The sequence below is a fragment of the Phyllobates terribilis genome, unplaced genomic scaffold (genome assembly GCF_046119375.1).
Source record: "Phyllobates terribilis strain yellow unplaced genomic scaffold, ASM4611937v1 Scaffold_1__5_contigs__length_1240528914, whole genome shotgun sequence".
Classification (NCBI taxonomy): Eukaryota; Metazoa; Chordata; class Amphibia; order Anura; family Dendrobatidae; genus Phyllobates; species Phyllobates terribilis.
Window position 1 is genome coordinate 221,052,418 of NW_027362761.1, and position 18,160 is coordinate 221,070,577.

Genomic DNA, 18,160 nt, shown 5'->3' on the forward strand with positions numbered 1-18,160 from the left:
GCTGGATTGCAGCGCTCAGCTGCGATCCAGCCTGTCATCTCAATGCCATCCCAGCGTGAGAGAATTCTCCTGCTCAAGCGCTGCGATCCAGCCTGTCATGTGAATGTAGCAGAGCTGGAGCCGTCCTGGGAACCATGCAAAGGTAAGGATGAGGTTGGTTTATTATTTTATTTTTATTGTAGGAGATCGTTGGCTTCAGCTGGAATGGGCGTGATGGTAACTATGGTTTAATTTAGAACAATAAAGAATTGTGTGTTTATTTCAATTAAAGGACTTTATTCTGGGTGTTTGTGTTTTTTTTTTAACTTTGACTATGGGGTTAGTAATGGGGGTGTCTTATAGACGCCTCTCCATTACTAACCTGGGCTTGATGTCAGCTGGCATTATAAGCTGACATCAACCCCAACCCTATTACGCCACTGGGCAGTGGGAAGAGCGAGGCTAAGTGCCAGAATTGGTGCATCCTATGGATGCGCCATTTCTGGGGCGGCTGACGGCTTGTGTTTCTAGCCTGGGAGGGGGCCAATATTCATGGCACCCTTCCTGGGCTATTAATATCAGCCCCCAGCTGTCTGCCTAGCCTTTGCTAGCTTTTAAAATAGGGGGGATCCCATGTCATTTTTTGGGGGGTCCCCAATTTTAATAGCTGGTAAAGGCTAGGTATTCAGCTAGGGGCTGATATTAGTAGCCTGGGAAGCTCCGTGGGTATTAACCCCTTCCCAGGCTTCAAACATCTGCCCCAGCCATCTGCTTAGCCTCTGCTAGAGACTAACATTATGGGGAACCCCACGCCAATTTTTTTTTTAATAAATCCTTTATTTTAACACTAAATGACAAGTACAGTACCCAACACTGTCACTCTACTTATTATATATGTGACTGACATGTTTCTATCTATCTAATCTATGTGTGATGCTCTATTTTTTCTGTTCTAAATTGTCGGGTACCGGTGTATGCCGCTGCTGAATTGCCGGCTTTTCATGTTTCACTGTGAGCACTGTTCCCATCGATTTGGGCAATCACTGTAATGCCACAACCACCATGGCTGTGACATTACAGTGAGTGGCAGACAATCCCTGCATGATTGGTGTTCTAAATAGCGCCAAACATGCAGGACGGGGACCCGAGCTCCCACCCGAGCATCGCGCAAGTACTCGGCGAATTCCGAGCATCTCGAGTACTGAGATGCTCGGGCGAGTACCGAGCAGTGGCGAGCATGCTCGCTCATCACTAGCAGAAAGCAGTACAGTATGGAAGGTAGAGAGAAGTACAATACTGTAAGTGTAGCACAGGCAGACAGCAGTATTGTACATGTACCATAGCATAAGGAGAGAGAAGTAAAGAATACAGTACAGACCAAAAGTTTTGACACACCTTCTAATTTAAAGATTTTTCTGTATTTTCATGACTATGAAAATTTCACATTCACACTGAAGGCATCAAAACTATGAATTAACACATGTGGAATTATATACAGTTATATGAAAAAGTTTGGGTACCCCTATTAATCTTAAGTTTAATGTTTTATAAAAATTGGTGTTTTTGCAACAGCTATTTCAGTTTGATATATGTAATAACTGTTGGACACAGTAATGTTTCTGCCTTGAAATGAGGTTTATTGTACTAACAGAAAATGTGCAATCTGCATTCAAACAAAATTTGACAGGTGCATAAGTATGGCACCCTTATCATTTTCTTGTTTTAAATACTCCTACCTACTTTTTACTGACTTGCTAAAGCACTTTTTTTGGTATTGTAACCTCATTGAGCTTTGAACTTCATAGCCAGGTGTATGCAATCATGAGAAAAGCTACTTAAAGTGGCCACTTGCAAGTTGTTCTCCTGTTTGAATCTCCTCTGAAGAGTGGCATCATGGGCTCCTCAAAACAACTGTCAAATGATCTGAAAACAAAGATTATTCAAAATAGTTGTTCAGGGGAAGGATACAAAAAGCTGTCTCAGAGATATAACCTGTCAGTTTCCACTGTGAGGAACATAGTAAGGAAATGGAAGAACACAGGGACAGTTCTTGTTAAGGCCAGAAGTGGCAGGCCAAGAAAAACATCAGAAAGGCAGAGAAGAAGAATGGTGAGATCAGTCAAGGACAATCCTCAGACCACCTCCAGAGAGCTGCAGCATCAACTTGCTGCAGATGGTGTCACTGTGCATCGGTCAACTATACAACGCACTTTGCACAAGGAGAAGCTGTATGGGAGAGTGATGCGAAAGAAGCCGTTTCTGCAAGCACGCCACAAACAGAATCGGCTGAGGTATGCAAAAGCACATTTTTAGAAGCCAATTTCTCTTTGGAAGAAGGTCCTGTGGACTGATGAAACCAAGATTGAGTTGTTTGGTCATACAAAAAGGCGTTATGCATGGCAGCAAAAAAACACAGCATTCCAAGAAAAACACTTGCTACCCACAGTAAAATTTGGTGGAGGTTCCATCATGCTTTGGGGCTGTGTGGCCAATGCCGGCACCGGGAATCTTGTTAAAGTTGAGGGACGCATGGATTCCACTCAGTATCAGCAGATTCTTGACAATAATGTTCAAGAATCAGTGATAAAGTTGAAGTTACGCAGGGGATGGATCTTTCAGCAAGACAATGATCCAAAACACCGTTCCAAATCTACTCAGGCATTCATGCAGAGGAACAATTACAATGTTCTGGAATGGCCATCCCAGTCCCCAGACCTGAATATCATTGAACATCTGTGGGATCATTTGAAGAGGGCTGTCCATGCTCGGCGACCATCAAACTTTACTGAACTGGAATTGTTTTGTAAAGAGAATGGTCAAAAATACCTTCATCCAGGATCCAGGAACTCATTAAAAGCTACAGGAAGCGACTAGAGGCTGTTATTTTTGCAAAAGGAGGATCTACTAAATATTAATGTCACTTTTCTGGTGAGGTGCCCATACTTATGCACCTGTCAAATTTTGTTTGAATGCAGATTGCACATTTTCTGTTAGTACAATAAACCTCATTTCAAGGCAGAAACATTACTGTGTCCAACAGTTATTACATATATCAAACTGAAATAGCTGTTGCAAAAACACCAATTTTTATAAAACATTAAGCTTAAGATTAATAGGGATGCCCAAACTTTTTCATATAACTGTACTTAACAAAAAAGTGTGAAAAAACTGAAAATATGTCTTATATTCTAGGTTCTTCAAAGTAGCCACCTTTTGCTTTGATGACTGCTTTGCACACTCTTGGCATTCTCTTGATGAGCTTCAAGAGGTAGTCACTGGAAATGGTCTTCCAACAATCTTGAAGGAGTTCCCAGAGATGCTTAGCACTTGTTGACCCTTTTGCCTTCACACTGTGGTCCAGCTCACCTGAAACCATCTTGATTGGGTTCTGGTCTGGTGACTGTGTGGATGTTAGGCATCAGGTATTTGCTGGATTTGAAATGTGTCAAGAGACTTATGTGGTCTCCCATTCCAGTCCAGCTGGGACTGATGCTGCTCAGCATTGTTGTTAGTCCCAATGCCTAGCTGTTCCACAAGATGTACAGGTTGTCTCTTGGGTCTTTGCTCCTAGCAACATGAAGGATAGGTTGTGGAGGGAGACAGGGCTGCTAAAGCCTAAGTCCAGGATTCTCTATACTGAGCATGCCCGTGACATGGCGGACCGTGATTGGTGGTTTGGGAGTCAGCTGATCCGGTGACCTGGCACCGCCTGATTGGTCGCGGGTGATGTCACCAATGGTGCGACGGTGGGCAGGGCTTAATCTTTAAAAAGCCCGCTCACAAACATGGCGGCGCGCTCTGATCATTGAGCTGTGATGGTGTTGTGTAGACGCTTGGTCTCTTGGGCTCCACGTGTGCTTTAGTTTCTGGCAGGCAGGTTTAGTGGAAATAGGCAGGCTTGGATGAAATAGGAAGGTAGCTTCATCTGACAGTCTGGCTCTGACAAAGGGGTCGCCTTATACCTCAAGCAGTCTGCAGACACCCTATTCCCGGTACCACCTGTAAGCCATGTGGAGAGATACTTCTCAGTCCGGTAGCACGCCGGCTGGGAGCACATATTCGCCGGCGTGAGTCACACACGCATCCTAGCACCAACTGTGTGCTGCAACAGGACTACAGATACATTATTTATCGCACATCTCTCGTGCAGTTAACGGAGATAGTGCGAAACCCTATTCCCGTTCCAGTGTGCTGTAACACGGAGGGGATTGTTATTTAAGTTGGTTGTTTTACCTTCTCACCCGGAAGGTGTTCGGCCGCAGTCTACCAGGCTGCATCGCGGACCCCGGGTTCGGTTGCTTTCAATTATTTAATAAAGTTGTTTGCAACCGTCCCCCTAACAGTATCAGAGTGCCTGGGTCTTGCCGAACATGGCTGACAACCAGCAACTGCAGCGCTATATACAGCAACTTGAGGCCAGACTTAGGACTCTGGAACAAGCTGACCCGGTAGCTGATATCACTGCAGTAGCTACGTAGGCGGCTTCTCAAGCAGCCAATCTGGTTAACTCGGCTGCGGTAAATGCTGCGGCATCTGCAATTGCTCCATTACCTCGTTTTGCTCTCCCGGAAAAATTTTCTGGTGACAGCAGATTCTACAGAGGTTTTATTAACCTATGCTCCATTCAATTGGCCATGATGGAGGCCCTGTTCCCATTCGAAAGGGCCAAAGTGGGTTATGTCATCTCATTACTCTCCCACAGGGCTCTGGAGTGGGCTACCCCTCTGTGGGAGCGCAATGACCCGGTAGTGGCTAATGCGTGCTTCTTTCTTAATGCCCTAAAGAGTGTTTTCCTAGGTCCTCAGGTCACGCATGATACGGCTCTTAAGCTTCTTGCATTGGTCCAGAGTTCGGTCACCGCCCGCCATTATGCCATATGCCATCTAGTTCAGAACCTTAGCGGCTGAATTGGATTGGTCTGAGCGGTCTTTAATCCCGGTGTTCTGGAAGGGTCTGGCTTGACATATTAAAAATGCTCTATCTACCAGAGAGATTCCAACCTCCCTGGAGGAGTTAATCTCTCTCGCTAATCGAATAGATTTGCGTCATGCAGAACACAAGTTAGAGCTGGAGGCCCCCAGACCTCAGTGTCAATTGGCACCATCCTTCTCTAGACCCATTTCCAATCCCACGACTCCCGACCCGCAGCCTGAGACTATGGATATATCCCAAACTGAGCCTAGCCCCTCTCGTTCCTGACCTGCACATCTCTTGGAGTACCCCGTAAATAAGGGTTCCAAGCAGTCAGGAATATGAGTGTGTCTAACAACCGTTGGAGGAGGTGGGATAGATTCTGGGGATTCTTCCTCCAAATTGCTGTATAAGGTGACATTGTTCTTCGGAGCAACCGCGGTTACTGCCAAGGCGTGAATGGATTCTGGTGCCGATGGCAATTTTTTGTCATCTACGTTTGCCCAGAAGCATGTCATCCCTATAGAGATACTGCCAAGACCAATGAACATTAGGGTAGTCAACGGTTCACTCCTGGACACGCAAACTACCCACCAGTCGATTCCCCTCACCATGTCATTTCCTCAGGGTCACCAGGAGGTTATCTTGTTTCTTATTATTCCCGGTGGATTAGATGAGGTGTTATTGGGTCTTCCATGGTTACGTTGTCACACTCCACACATTGACTGGAATACAGGGAGAATTTCTTCCTGGAGTGAGAATTGTGTGTCTCAGTGTATGGTTACAGTCACCCGGAGGGTAGTCGCTGACCCTTCTACCGATGTGGCCCCCGGCACAGATCCTCTGTCTGTCCCTGAGACCCAGGTCTTGTCAGATTATGTCAAAAAGAACCCTCGGGAAGACCTTTTGTCCCAGTCCATGGATACGGCTGAGAACGATGACGAGCTCAGGCTCACCGTTCCTTCGGGAGGTATGCGGAGGGTGGCTCCAGTGTCCTTAAACCAGGTTCCTTCGGGGAGGACGTTCGTTCCCCCTAATCTACAAAATGAGGTGCTCTCCTGGGCACATGCCCCTAAGATCGGAGCTCAATTTGGGGTCAAACGTACTGCAAAGTTCCTTCAACGGTCCTATTTGTGGCCCCAGTGGTGCCAGGATGTTAAGGAATATGTTCTTGCGTGTGCCTTCTGTGCAAGAGGTAAATCATCCCGTCAAAGTCAGGCTGGCCTTCTCCACCCGTTACCCGTGGCGGACTCCACAGATCTGACTCCGCTTCTTCTGAATAATGGCCAATATCCGCGCGTTCCGGTTCCTATGCCAGTTCCCCCTATGGAACCAGGTGTCAGTGATTTGGCTTTGGAGGCGCGGGAGGTTTGGAACCATAGTCAGGAGGCTGTATTGGCCTCCCAGAATCGAATAAGAGAGTCGGCTGACACTCTTTGTCGTCCTGCTCCCGTATTCTATACGGGCGACAGAGTGTGGCTCACGGCTCGCAATACTAAAGTACGCAGGGAATCTGCTAAGTTTGCCCCCCGCTTTATTGGTTCTTTCAAAATTTTAGCCCAAGTAAACTCTGTAATGTACTGGTTACAGTTACCATGACACCTGAGGAGTCACGACACTTTCCATGTGTTGCTCCTTAAACACGTTCACTTGAGAAAACTCGCTGAACCCCAACCTGCTACAGACACTAGGGGTGATAATCTCGAGGTGCAGGCTATTATGGGGTCTAAGATGGTTCGTGGAAAAAAAAGGTTACCCAGTACACTGGAGGGGTTATGAATCTGAGGATCACCCCAGGGAATCCGTGGACCACATTCCTGCTCCCCTGCTCTTTGAGGAGAATGAGCGTCAAGTGGAGGGGGGTGTTAGAAGGGGGGATAATGTTAGGTGTCAGTGATTTGTTAGATTTGAAATGGGTCCAGAAACTTCTGTGGTCTCCCATTCTGGCCCAGCCAGGGCTGATGCTGCTCAGCATCATCATTTGTCCTGACGCCTACCTGGTCCACGAGATGTACAGGTTGTCTCTTGGGTCTTTGCTCCTAGCAACATGAAGGATAGGTTGCGGAGGGAGACAGAGCTGCTAAAGCCTAAGTCCAGGATTCTCTGTACTGAGCATGCCCGAAACATGGCGGACCGTGATTGGTGGTTTGGGAGTCAGCTGATCCGGTGACCTGGCAACGCCTGATTGGTCGCGGGTGACATCATCAATGGTGCGACGGTGGGCAGGGCTTAATCTTTAAAAATCCCTCCCACAAACATGGCGGCGAGCTCTGATCATTGAGCTGTGATGGTGTTGTGTGGACGCTTGGTCTCTTGGGCTCCACGTGTGCTTTAGTTTCTGGCAGGCAGGCTTAGATGAAATAGGCAGGTAGCTTTATCTAACAGCCTGGCTCCGACAAAGGGGTCGCCTTACACGCCGAGCAGTCTGCAGACACCCTATTCCCGTACCACCTGTAAGCCACGAGGAGAGAAACTTCTCAGTCCGGTAGCACGCTGGTTGAGAGCACGTATTCGCCGACGTGAGTCACACACGCATCCCAGTGCCAACTGTGTTGTCCCTGTGCTGCAGCAGGACTACAGATACATTATTTATCGCACATCTCTCGTGCAGTTAACGGAGATAGTGCGAATCCCTATTCCCGTTCCGGTGTGCTGTAACACGGAGGGGATTGTTATTTAAGTTGGTTGTTTTACCTTCTCACCCGGAAAGTGTTCGGCCGCAATTCACCAGGCTGCATCGCGGACCCCGGGTTCGGTTGCTTTCCATTATTTAGTAAAGTTGTTTGTAACCGTCCCCCAAACAGTGGAGGCCAGGTCCTCTGGCGTAGCAACCCATCACTCTCCTTCTTGGTCAAATAGCCCTTACACAGTCTGGAGGTGTGTTTGGGGTGACTGTCCTGTTGAAAAATAAATGATGGTGCAACTAAATGCAAACCGGATGGCATAGCATGCTGCTGCAAGATGCTGTGGTACCCATGCTGGTTCAGTATGCCTTCAATTTTGAATAAATCCCCAACAGTGTCACCAGCAAAGCACCCCCACGCCATCACACTTCCGCCTCCATGCTTCACGGTGGGAACAGGCATGTAGAGTCCATCCGTTCACCTTTTCTGCGTTGCACAAAGACACGGTGGTTGGAACCAAAGATCTCAACCTGGGACTCATCAGACCAAAGCACAGATTTCCACTGGTCTAATGTCCATTCCTTGTGTTTTTTAGCCCAAACAAGTCTCTTCTGCTTGTTGCCTGTCCTTAGCAGTGGTTTACTAGCAGCTATTTTAATATGAAGGCCTGCTGCACAAAGTCTCCTCTTAACAGTTGATGAAGAGACGTGTCTGCTGCTAGAACTCTGTGTGGTATTGACCTGGTCTCTATTCTGAACTGCTGTTAACCTGCAATTTCTGAGGCTGGTGACTCGGATAAACTTATCCTCAGAAGCAGAGGTGACTCTTGGTCTTCCTTTCCTGGGGCGGTCCTCATGTGATCCAGTTTCTTTGTAGCGCTTGATGGTTTTTGCAACTGCACTTGGGGACACTTTCAAAGATTTCCCAATTTTTCGCACTGACTGACCTTCATTTCTTAAAGTAATGATGGCCAGTCATTTTTCTTTACTTAGCTAGTTTTTTCTTGCCATAATACAAATTCTAACAGTCTATTCAGTAGGACTATAAGCTGTGTATCCACCAGACTTCTGCACAACACAAGTGATGGTCCCAACCCCATTTATAAGGCAAGAAATCTCACTTATTAAACCTGACAGGGCACACCTGTGAAGTGAAAACCATTTCCAGCGACTACCTCTTGAAGCTCATCAAGAGAATGCCAAGAGTGTGCAAAGCAGTCATCAAAGCAAAAGGTGGCTACTTTGAAGAACCTAGAATATAAGACATATTTTCAGTTGTTTCACACTTTTTTGTTAAGTATATAATTCCACATGTGTTAATTCATAGTTTTGATGCCTTCAGTGTGAATGTACAATATTCATAGTCATGAAAATACAGAAAAATCTTTAAATGAGGTGTGTCCAAACTTTTGGTCTGTACTGTATGTAGTACAAATAGAAAGTTATATAGTTGTACAGTATATGCTTCACAGTTAAGAAGAAGCAAAGTACATTTAGTACAGGTAAAAAGAAGCACAGTTCATAAGGTAGAGAGAGCATGTTTGAAGTGTGTGTGTGTTGCGGCTTTAAAGTAAAAAAGAAGTAATTTAAAACTACTAAATAGTCATTTTTGATCAGAGTAGTTACACTGGACCATGGAAACATGAATGTTACATTGGACCATGAAAGATCTGACATAACCCGCCCATGGTACAATTATCCATGTACAATGTCAGCTGATTGTGTCATCACTGGAGCAAGTCGTCCAATGACGCTATAAAAAGTCCTCATGTTTAAAACTAAAATGTGAATTTAACAAGAGTTTAGTACAGTTCTAGAAAATTTCCAGACATTATCAAACTGACTGCATCATAAACTCCTCAGGATATGAGAAGTTTTCCTGAAAATGTCCAATTAAAGTTCTTGCTCCATATCTAATTTTGCTTCTTTCCTTTAGCTACTAAAACAACTCAATAAGAAAAATGCCATCTGGTCATGAGAATATAAACACCAGGCCTCCCTTCAAGTGATGAAGTAGACTTTTCAACAGAAGCGGAAAAAAATCACTACCCTAAAAACAAGCATCTGATCAGAATTTATAATGTATTTTAGAAAAAATGTAGGACTCTAACTTATCCAAAAGGCTCTAAAAGTGTGTCTGCGGCGCCTACAAATATCATTCACTTTTACATTTACTATCGCAACTACAGCATAACAGGTAGATTAGAGACATATGACTTAACCCTTTGGCTGCAAATGGATTTTTTCAACATTTTGCACTCTGGTCCCTAGAAAAATTTTTGCATTTTTAATGTGTACAGATACATGCTAAGTTATACAATAAGAAATAATAATAAAAAAGAGATGAGCAAATTAATTTGAGTGGAATAGAACTCTACTCGAATATACAAAAAATCCACATTTTTGAGAACGATCAGTGCCCTTGTGACAATATCTTGATGAACATTAATCCACACAAATACTTGGTTATAATACACACACTAATGCTTATAACCACAAAAAAACCTCATCAGGGGGTATCACTCTTGTTCATGTGAAACACGCATTGGAGTGATGGGCGGCGGCATCCACACCATGAACCCAGGTCATTAATTTTCCTTATTTATTTAATGAGGATCTACACCATAGCCACTTTATATTTAATTGTCATTGTTGCTTGAGTAACTCTTAGTGTAACCTTCTCCATTTACTTATTGAAGTTCTATACCATGACTTCTTTATATTTAATTATTATTTTCGCTAAAGTAACTCTTATTGTGCACTAGCACTTTGCTTAATCATCTATTACCTCTCCTACCTGGTACCATGTTTGGTTCAGGCTGCTGATGTTTCTCCGCCTTCTCTTTTAATATTTTATGTGGTTTTTAATCATGTCCTGTATCTTTATGTTTTTAATTTGCCCTGTCACTTTGGTGTACCTAATAAAATCATGGATTTGTTAACTTAGTTTTAAATATTTACTTTTGATTATTCTAAGTAGCTTCTTTTTGGTCATACCCAAAAATTACGAGTCTGTACTTTAAGAACATATTGATTATATAAATGTATATTGAATATGTTTTGGTAAACAGCTAAAACGCCAAAACTTGTGTCATTTTCCAAATATTTCAGAACCTAACAGTAGCTTTATTTATATTTTACGGTGTTTGATGGTTTGCACATTAAAATTACTTCGTAAGAAAACAAAAATATTGTAGTGTCACCACATTTTGCCATTTTCTGTTGAGAGAGCAGTATGAAATCTTATATTTTGCAGAATGAGTTGTAGATTTTATTGGAACCATTTTGAATTTAATGTATATGACTTTTGATTACTTTTTATTCCATCTTTTGTGACTAAAAGGTACATAAAAGTAGCAATTATGTCATTTTTTTTCTTTTTATGGTGTTCACTAGGTGGCATTAATAGTGTATTAATTTTATAATTTGGTTTGTTATGGGCATGGAGATGCAAAACATATATCTATGTATGTGAGGGCTTACTTTTTGCGTGACAAATGTTAGTATTTATTTGTGCCATTTTGCAATTCATGAGACTTTTTGATAGCTCTTTTTTTCATTTATTTTTAAATGAAATGACTCTATAGCATCAATTCTGTTTTTTGTGCTTGCTTTTTTTTAAAATGGTGTTTACTGGGTGTGATAAATTGCTTACTCATTTTATAGTTTGCCATTATGAACACATCAATACAATGTATGTATAGTTTATTTATACTTTATATGCTTTATTACTTTCTCACATTAAAACCCCATAAAAAATATATAGTGTTACCATATTCTAACAGAACTTTTTTTCAACAACAGGGGTTTATGAGGGCTTTTTTTCTTTGCAGGATGAATTTAAATTTTAGCTAGTGTAATGGTTGTGGGCTGATGTCTTTTTGATTGCTTCTTATTAAAATTTATCAAGGTAAAGTAACTTACATATAGCAATTCTGGCTTCTATTTTATGATGTTCACTGGAATAGCCAAGTGACAAGCTTACATACTGTAGTTAAATTGGTTGAAAATAGACAAATGTCCATCAAGTTCTACATTTCTCCATTAGTCATCCATTCTCCATAACATACAATGTCATTTTTTTTATATAAAGACACATAGTCCTTGTTTAAATGCTGATTTAGTGTCTGCCAATAATGCCTCTTGTGGTAGGGCATTCCACAGTCTCACTGCTCTAAATGAAAAGAACCCCTTCCCTTTTAGCTGCAAGAATCACCTTCCCTCGACACAAAATGAAAGTCCACTTGTCCTTTGAAAGGTCTTTGAAAGGAATAAATCATGCGACAGTCCTTTATATTGACCACATATTATTTATTAAAAATACATATGTATTTTTATTGTAAATGTGATTATCTTTGGGGCGTTTTTTTTCTGCAAGCTAAATAAGTCCAACTTTTCTAACCTCTCATTTTTGGAGAAAACTTCCATCCCTTGTAATATTCAAGTTGCTCACCTATTACACTGTTCAGCAAGGTTTTTGTTTCCTGCATGAAATTGGAATTGTCATGCTGAGTTCAGAAATAACTTCAGAATTGCTCTATCACGTAAGATTTTTGAGAAAAATGCAATTATATGTATGCAATATGTATGCATTGAATACTGTCAAATTTGTAGTGGCATGTGATATTCCGAATGCAAAAGTCAGCAACAGCGATTAAGTTTAGAAATGTTTTGCCATTGATTTTCGTTAATAATCACTGTCCGATGATTCACGGACAAGATTCCAACAATAGTCACCCAGCATCGAGGGACTCCACCTCCCCTGGTACAGTTTCTCCATCTGGGAAATGTCTTGATGAAGCCTTTCACCATGTTCACGTCCATGGTACGTGCTACAGAAATTCTGATTACATTTCTGAAATCAGCGCCTCAAAACACATAAAGATAACATATTTTAAAACAGGAAACAGAAAAAAAGTTAAAATTTGTTAACCAATGTTACATGACTGTAACTTTCCAATTTCCTTTTTAGAATATGGAGTCCAAAACTGAATCCCATATTCTAGATGTGGTCTCACAAGTGAGTTATAGAGGGGTAATAATACACTGGGATCACAGGATTTTATCTTTCTTTTTATAGACCCTCGTTGTTGCAGCAGCTGCTTGATATTGAGTACCTCTTCTTAGCTTAATTGTAACCAGAATACCCAAGTCCTTCTCCTTTTCTTTAATCCTTACTATATATCTGATCATTATATAAGGGGAGGCGTCATCTAGGTTTCTTTGCAATAATAAAGAACTTTTTACGCCTTTATAGATATTTATTTTTATCTGAGTTCTCCCCTTAAGGGCACTCTTAGACTTTGATCACAAGCTGACAGCATTTGGACCAATGATATTCAATCGGGCTGTACAGATGACCTTTTTTTCACACGGATCAAATATCCTCATGGAAAAAAAAATAGACTCGCCTATTCTAGGGTGCGCAAAAAGTAAATATATCGGATCCCATACAGATTATCCATATAGCATCCGATTTTCATGAATGCTTTACAATTCTTTAACATTTGAAACTGTAAAGGTCTGGTATATTTTAACAACCACTGATGATAAAAACAGATGACAACACCGATGAATAATCATCCATGTTTTCTAGATGAAAATCATAAAAAAATGGATATGAACATGTGAACAAGCCATTGGATGCTGCAGTTTTGTGATTATTTTACAAGCAATGATTTAACTTTCAAAGGAAATAGTTGTTTTACATGCAAAACTGATCAATTGTGTTATTTTGCAGGGAGAACAGTTATTCCCAAAGCAAAATAAAATTTTACAAAATAAAGCAATCAAATAAAATAAAGCAACTGCCCATCATGATGCAAAAATGTAAGAATAACATAGCAAAGTGGTCTTTTATTTCCATATTTTCCCTACTAAATTAATAGTTAGACTGGTACTAAAGGAGAAAAAATATGTGTTTTCAACATAATTGGTAATTTTTGGAAACTCTGCACTCTTTCTACCACATTTTCTGTTTTCCTTTAATGACATGGTTTCTCAAAGGCTGTATTATTCATATTATGTAGACTTTAACTGTAAATTTAAGCAGAAATGTCAGGTTGGTGAAGACGCTGTGTCACAGTGTCATCTAGCTACCAACTGCAGCAAAAAATAAACAACGTAATGACTTCAAGTGCATGAATTTACATGTGGATTCACAAAAGCAGAGAGATTGGTTATTATGTGACAGGTACATCAGAAAAGCTACATTTCAGTACATTTTCTTTATACAGAATAAAATATGGAGAGCATTTTCAGAACTGAGAAGCCACATATAATGAGTGACATTTTTCATAGCCATATTCTTAGACTGGAAGCTCAAAAGGGATTGCTGAAAGCTAAACAATAAGTACAATCACATATAAAATGATTACTCATTTCAAATCAATAGATTACAGAAATCCCACTTAATTTGTTCTCTAGTTTTCTTAAGAAGTTGTATAAAAAAACAGGACCACCGTTTTCATTTGAATGTGGATAAATTGTATTACTGAACCGTTATGCACACATGGTAGTAAACAAGGGGATAAAGGATCTAACTATGAAAAAGCTGAACAAATCCCACCCGATTCTAGTACAGACTAAAATATCCAGTTACGCAGGCCCTAGCGGCTTCAGCATGACTTGGATAAACCCTGGAGGTAAAAACTAGAGAAGACAACTCGGACCTGGCTCTCTAAAAAGCCGTCGAGTCTATCACGTACCTCCTGAGGAATCGAGGGAGAGTACAGCATAAGAAAGAAACCCCAGCAGTATACTTATCTGACTGGCGTAGATACTCAGAAGTAGAACTAGAACTCCAACAAGAACCCACTAAAGATTATCACCAGCAGAGAAGACCAGCAGGGGGTGGGTTTAAATAGTAGCACCTGCATTGTGATAGGACGGGCTAGATAACAAATGAAAAACACCTGCTGTCTGGAAAAATGGACAAAGGCAATAATTAGCACCCAGATGGTGACAGAACCTGTTCTATCTCAGGGCACAGAGACACTGACACAGAACTAGAGATGGGCAAACCCGAACAGAAATGTTTGGCGTTCATACCGGACAGTCACTCTTCGGGCCTGAATGTCAAACACAGACTTTCTCCTGAAGTCCGGTGCAGTATTTGGGGTAAGTCCGTGGTGGCAGAGAGAGAGAGAAAATTTTGTTTTTTTCTCTTACAAGTTCGGGTCTCCATTATTTTCAATGGGATTTGGGTTTTGGGGGATGTTTGGATACTGTTCTAGAATCCAAATCGAACTTTCTAAAAAGTTTGGATCAGGTACCAGAACCCAAAGTTCCACCAGTCCACCCATCCCTACACAGGACCACCGGATCAAATCCCAAGGATGACATCACATCCAATGCACAAGACTGGAAATGTATTAGGAAACACACTCAGACCCCTTTCTCTAATTTTTTGCAAACTCTTAAAAATGTCATTTTATAAGCTTGCTTTAGAGGTATGCAGCTTATATGGATGGTCCTAGACATATCACATGTCATTACTGAAGGTTTTACAAATGGAACTGATGACCTAGGTAACAGGAGCTTAGAAGTTTTATATAGACTATTTACAGCTAAATTTTTAAACTGTATAATATAATATTTTGGCATTTAGTATGTGCATAACATGTGACATTAATAGCAAGTACTGCAATTGTAAAAAAAATAGTTTTATACCATGATAAGAAAAAGTAGGATCTTACCTGTCAATGATACCACATAAATCAATCTGCAGGTCGCTGAAATTACCAATCATATTTTGCTGTACTTGAATAAGGTCAATCACTTTTGAGGCAATGGAAATTAATTTCATGCATCCAAGAAAAGTAGTAACAGGTTTAGTACACTCATGCAGAGAACTGTTGATGGGACAACCTAAAGAAAAGAAAATATATTTAAAAATAATTGTACGTAAGATGTTTGTACAAATGTGCAACATATGATTAATGCTACAGTTAGTGACATCCTGCCACCCTTCTGTAGATTAACCCTTTAGAAGCGCCTATGTCCTCCTCCTTTAGCTAGGCTGCAGAACATATTAGGATTAGAGATGAGCAAACTCGAACTTAAAAGTTCGGAGTTTGTACAGTACAGTTTGTGTCCGGTGCTAAACGCCTTTCTCCGGAAGTCCATTGCAATGTTCAGAGTTCCAGGGGTAGTCCATTGCAGAGAAAGATTTATTTCCAGCAAAGTTTGGGTTCCCAAGGTTTTCTGGTTCAAGTTAGGGTACAGTTCTGTTACCCGAACCATACTTAGCAATAACGTTCTGGTCAGATACCAGAACCCGAACTTCCACGGGTCTGCTCATCCCTAATCAGGATGTTATTACATGTCTGGTAAATAACAATATTGTGTTCGAAGTATAGTTTAAGCTCTTAGTGGGAGATGAAGGAAATTTTTGCCTGATTTGCATTTCACTGCTTAACCACTTATTTGAATATTTGGTGTAATAATTCACAATGATAGTAAATCCATTTAGATAAATTAATGAGAAAAATAAATTAATTCATTGTCCTACTGAATACCACAGACTCTTCAAAATGACAAATTAGGTGAATTGATTAATTTAACCACCTCCTGCCAGATCTGAGGACATGGCTCCATTCGCCATTTATATGTTGTATAGAATCAATGCCCCCACCCCTTTCGCAATTGGTAACTCCAAAAGAAAAGAATCTCATGAGATTTTATGCTCACTATCGTAAAGTAAAAGTAAAGTCTGTGGTGCTGTAATACTAAGCAACATCATCTAATTTATTAATAACATGTTTTTGATAAAAATATAAGCTCATCACCTGTGCCTTCATTTTTTCCCCAGAATTGACAGGTACTCCTTAAGTGGATTATTTATTAGGCAATAAATACATTTAATGATTTAAAATGGAATCCTACAAACATCCTCTTATATGAGTTGTTAATTGAATCCGATATCATAATTTATATACCTAAAAATATCCTGTCAAGACCTCTTGTCATAAATATGAATAAAAGTTAAGTATTTTTACCTCAATCGGATGTTTCATAAATGTGTTTTTTTTGTTGATTTAATTGATAAGAAAGGCTAATTACTGTATTATCACATGATCTGTTGTATCGAGAAAGAAAGCTAAATGGGAAAATCATAGTTGATGAAAGTCAGATACCATATTAGATGCCAATTCTAGAGGGTGGAGTGATGAAAGATCATAATAATTATAACCTATTTTACCTCCAAAATAGTAGTTCTCTGTTGAAGATACTTGAAATGGTAAACTTATGTATGAGCTTGTAGATCCGTCATTATCTATGATAAGATTTACACGATTCCTTTTAGCAGAAAGAAAAATATAATGCCATTGTCCATTGTTAAGTTCAAAACCTGTAAAATCAGCATAACAAGCAAAATAAATAATGTTAATTGCAAATATGACACGGAATAAAATATTCATATTGTATTAAGAGAATCTGTTAGCCTAATGCACTACCCAATGTAAATGAATCATATAAAAGGTCCACTCCCCTCCCTCACGGTGCAGTGACTTTTTTGATTCACTTTTTTGATGTTCTTCTATGGGAACAATTTTTTTCCTCTACTTTAATGCATGTATTTTTGGCTAAAAATAATATATAAAATTGGTTTTCATGAAATTTTGCAACATTTGCTTTCTGTATCTTCTGCATTGCACTGTCTATTGCTGGCTGCAGAATAGCAATCAGAGAATCTGTCAGTGAGCTCATTCTGACTGTTCAATGGGAGAGTTTCTAACTTTTATCTGTCTGTTTTTAGCTCCTCTCAGCTGATTTACAATCAAAGATTACATCAAAGTTGAATATGCAGAGAAAGAAACATCATGTAAAATTTAAAAAATGCAACATTTTTTAATGAAACTGATTTGCAAAAAAATATTTTTTTCTCTAAGTACACGCTTTGAAAGTGATCCTGACAGCTGATACATACTGCCCAATATGTAGTAAGCATATATCAGGAATGAGCTGTATGAACTCAGCCAGGTATGCTTGACTCTGAAACGCTACAGAATTTCAGAGAAAAACATACTATAAAAGCTGCTGGTGATCGAGACCAAGCTAACGACTAATCGGACAGGCGGGTCCCCGGTGGCTTCTCCCCAACCGCTGACCTGGAGAGAAAGGTCTCTGCCAATATGCGCATATAGCTATGCATATGGATTGGGCAGCATGCATTAGCTGTCAGGTTCTCTTTAAGTAAAAACCAAAAAATGTCTCCGGAGGTGGACAACCTCACCTTGCCAAAGTAAACCATTTTTAGTTTTTACACTCTCATTTTTTTCTTTTCTTCATGCAAGAGCTACAACGTTTATATTTTTCCATTGACATAGCCATATGAGGACTTATTTTTTGTAGGACAAGTTATAGTTTTGAATTACTACTACTAGTGCTAAGATACTTTTCTTTCTGTCGATTAAGTTATTCAAACTAAACAATTGTCTCATTTGTTATAAAATATAGTCTACCAAAAGTTGTAGGCTTAACACCCTTCCTTCTTTCCTTTTTTCCCTTCCTTCCATACTTCATTTCCTTCCTTCCATTCATCCATCTATCATTTCCTTCCTTCCTTCCTTCTATCCTTCCTTCCTTCCATTCATCCATCTATCATTTCCTTCCTTCCTTCTACCCTTCCTTCCTTCCATTCAT

At 40.5% G+C, this 18,160-nt stretch overlaps 1 protein-coding gene across 1 annotated transcript in view; it reads right to left on the bottom strand.

The window, feature by feature from the left end:
• Positions 1 to 18,160, bottom strand: part of CNTNAP4 (contactin associated protein family member 4) — a 636,367-nt gene that overhangs the window by 223,409 nt on the left and 394,798 nt on the right. The window contains exons 9-10 of the mRNA XM_073670996.1: positions 16,716 to 16,865; positions 15,211 to 15,382 (exon numbers count right to left, since the gene is read on the bottom strand). Coding sequence (XP_073527097.1) covers positions 15,211 to 15,382; positions 16,716 to 16,865 — 322 coding nt within the window. The remainder of the gene's footprint in view (positions 1 to 15,210; positions 15,383 to 16,715; positions 16,866 to 18,160) is intronic.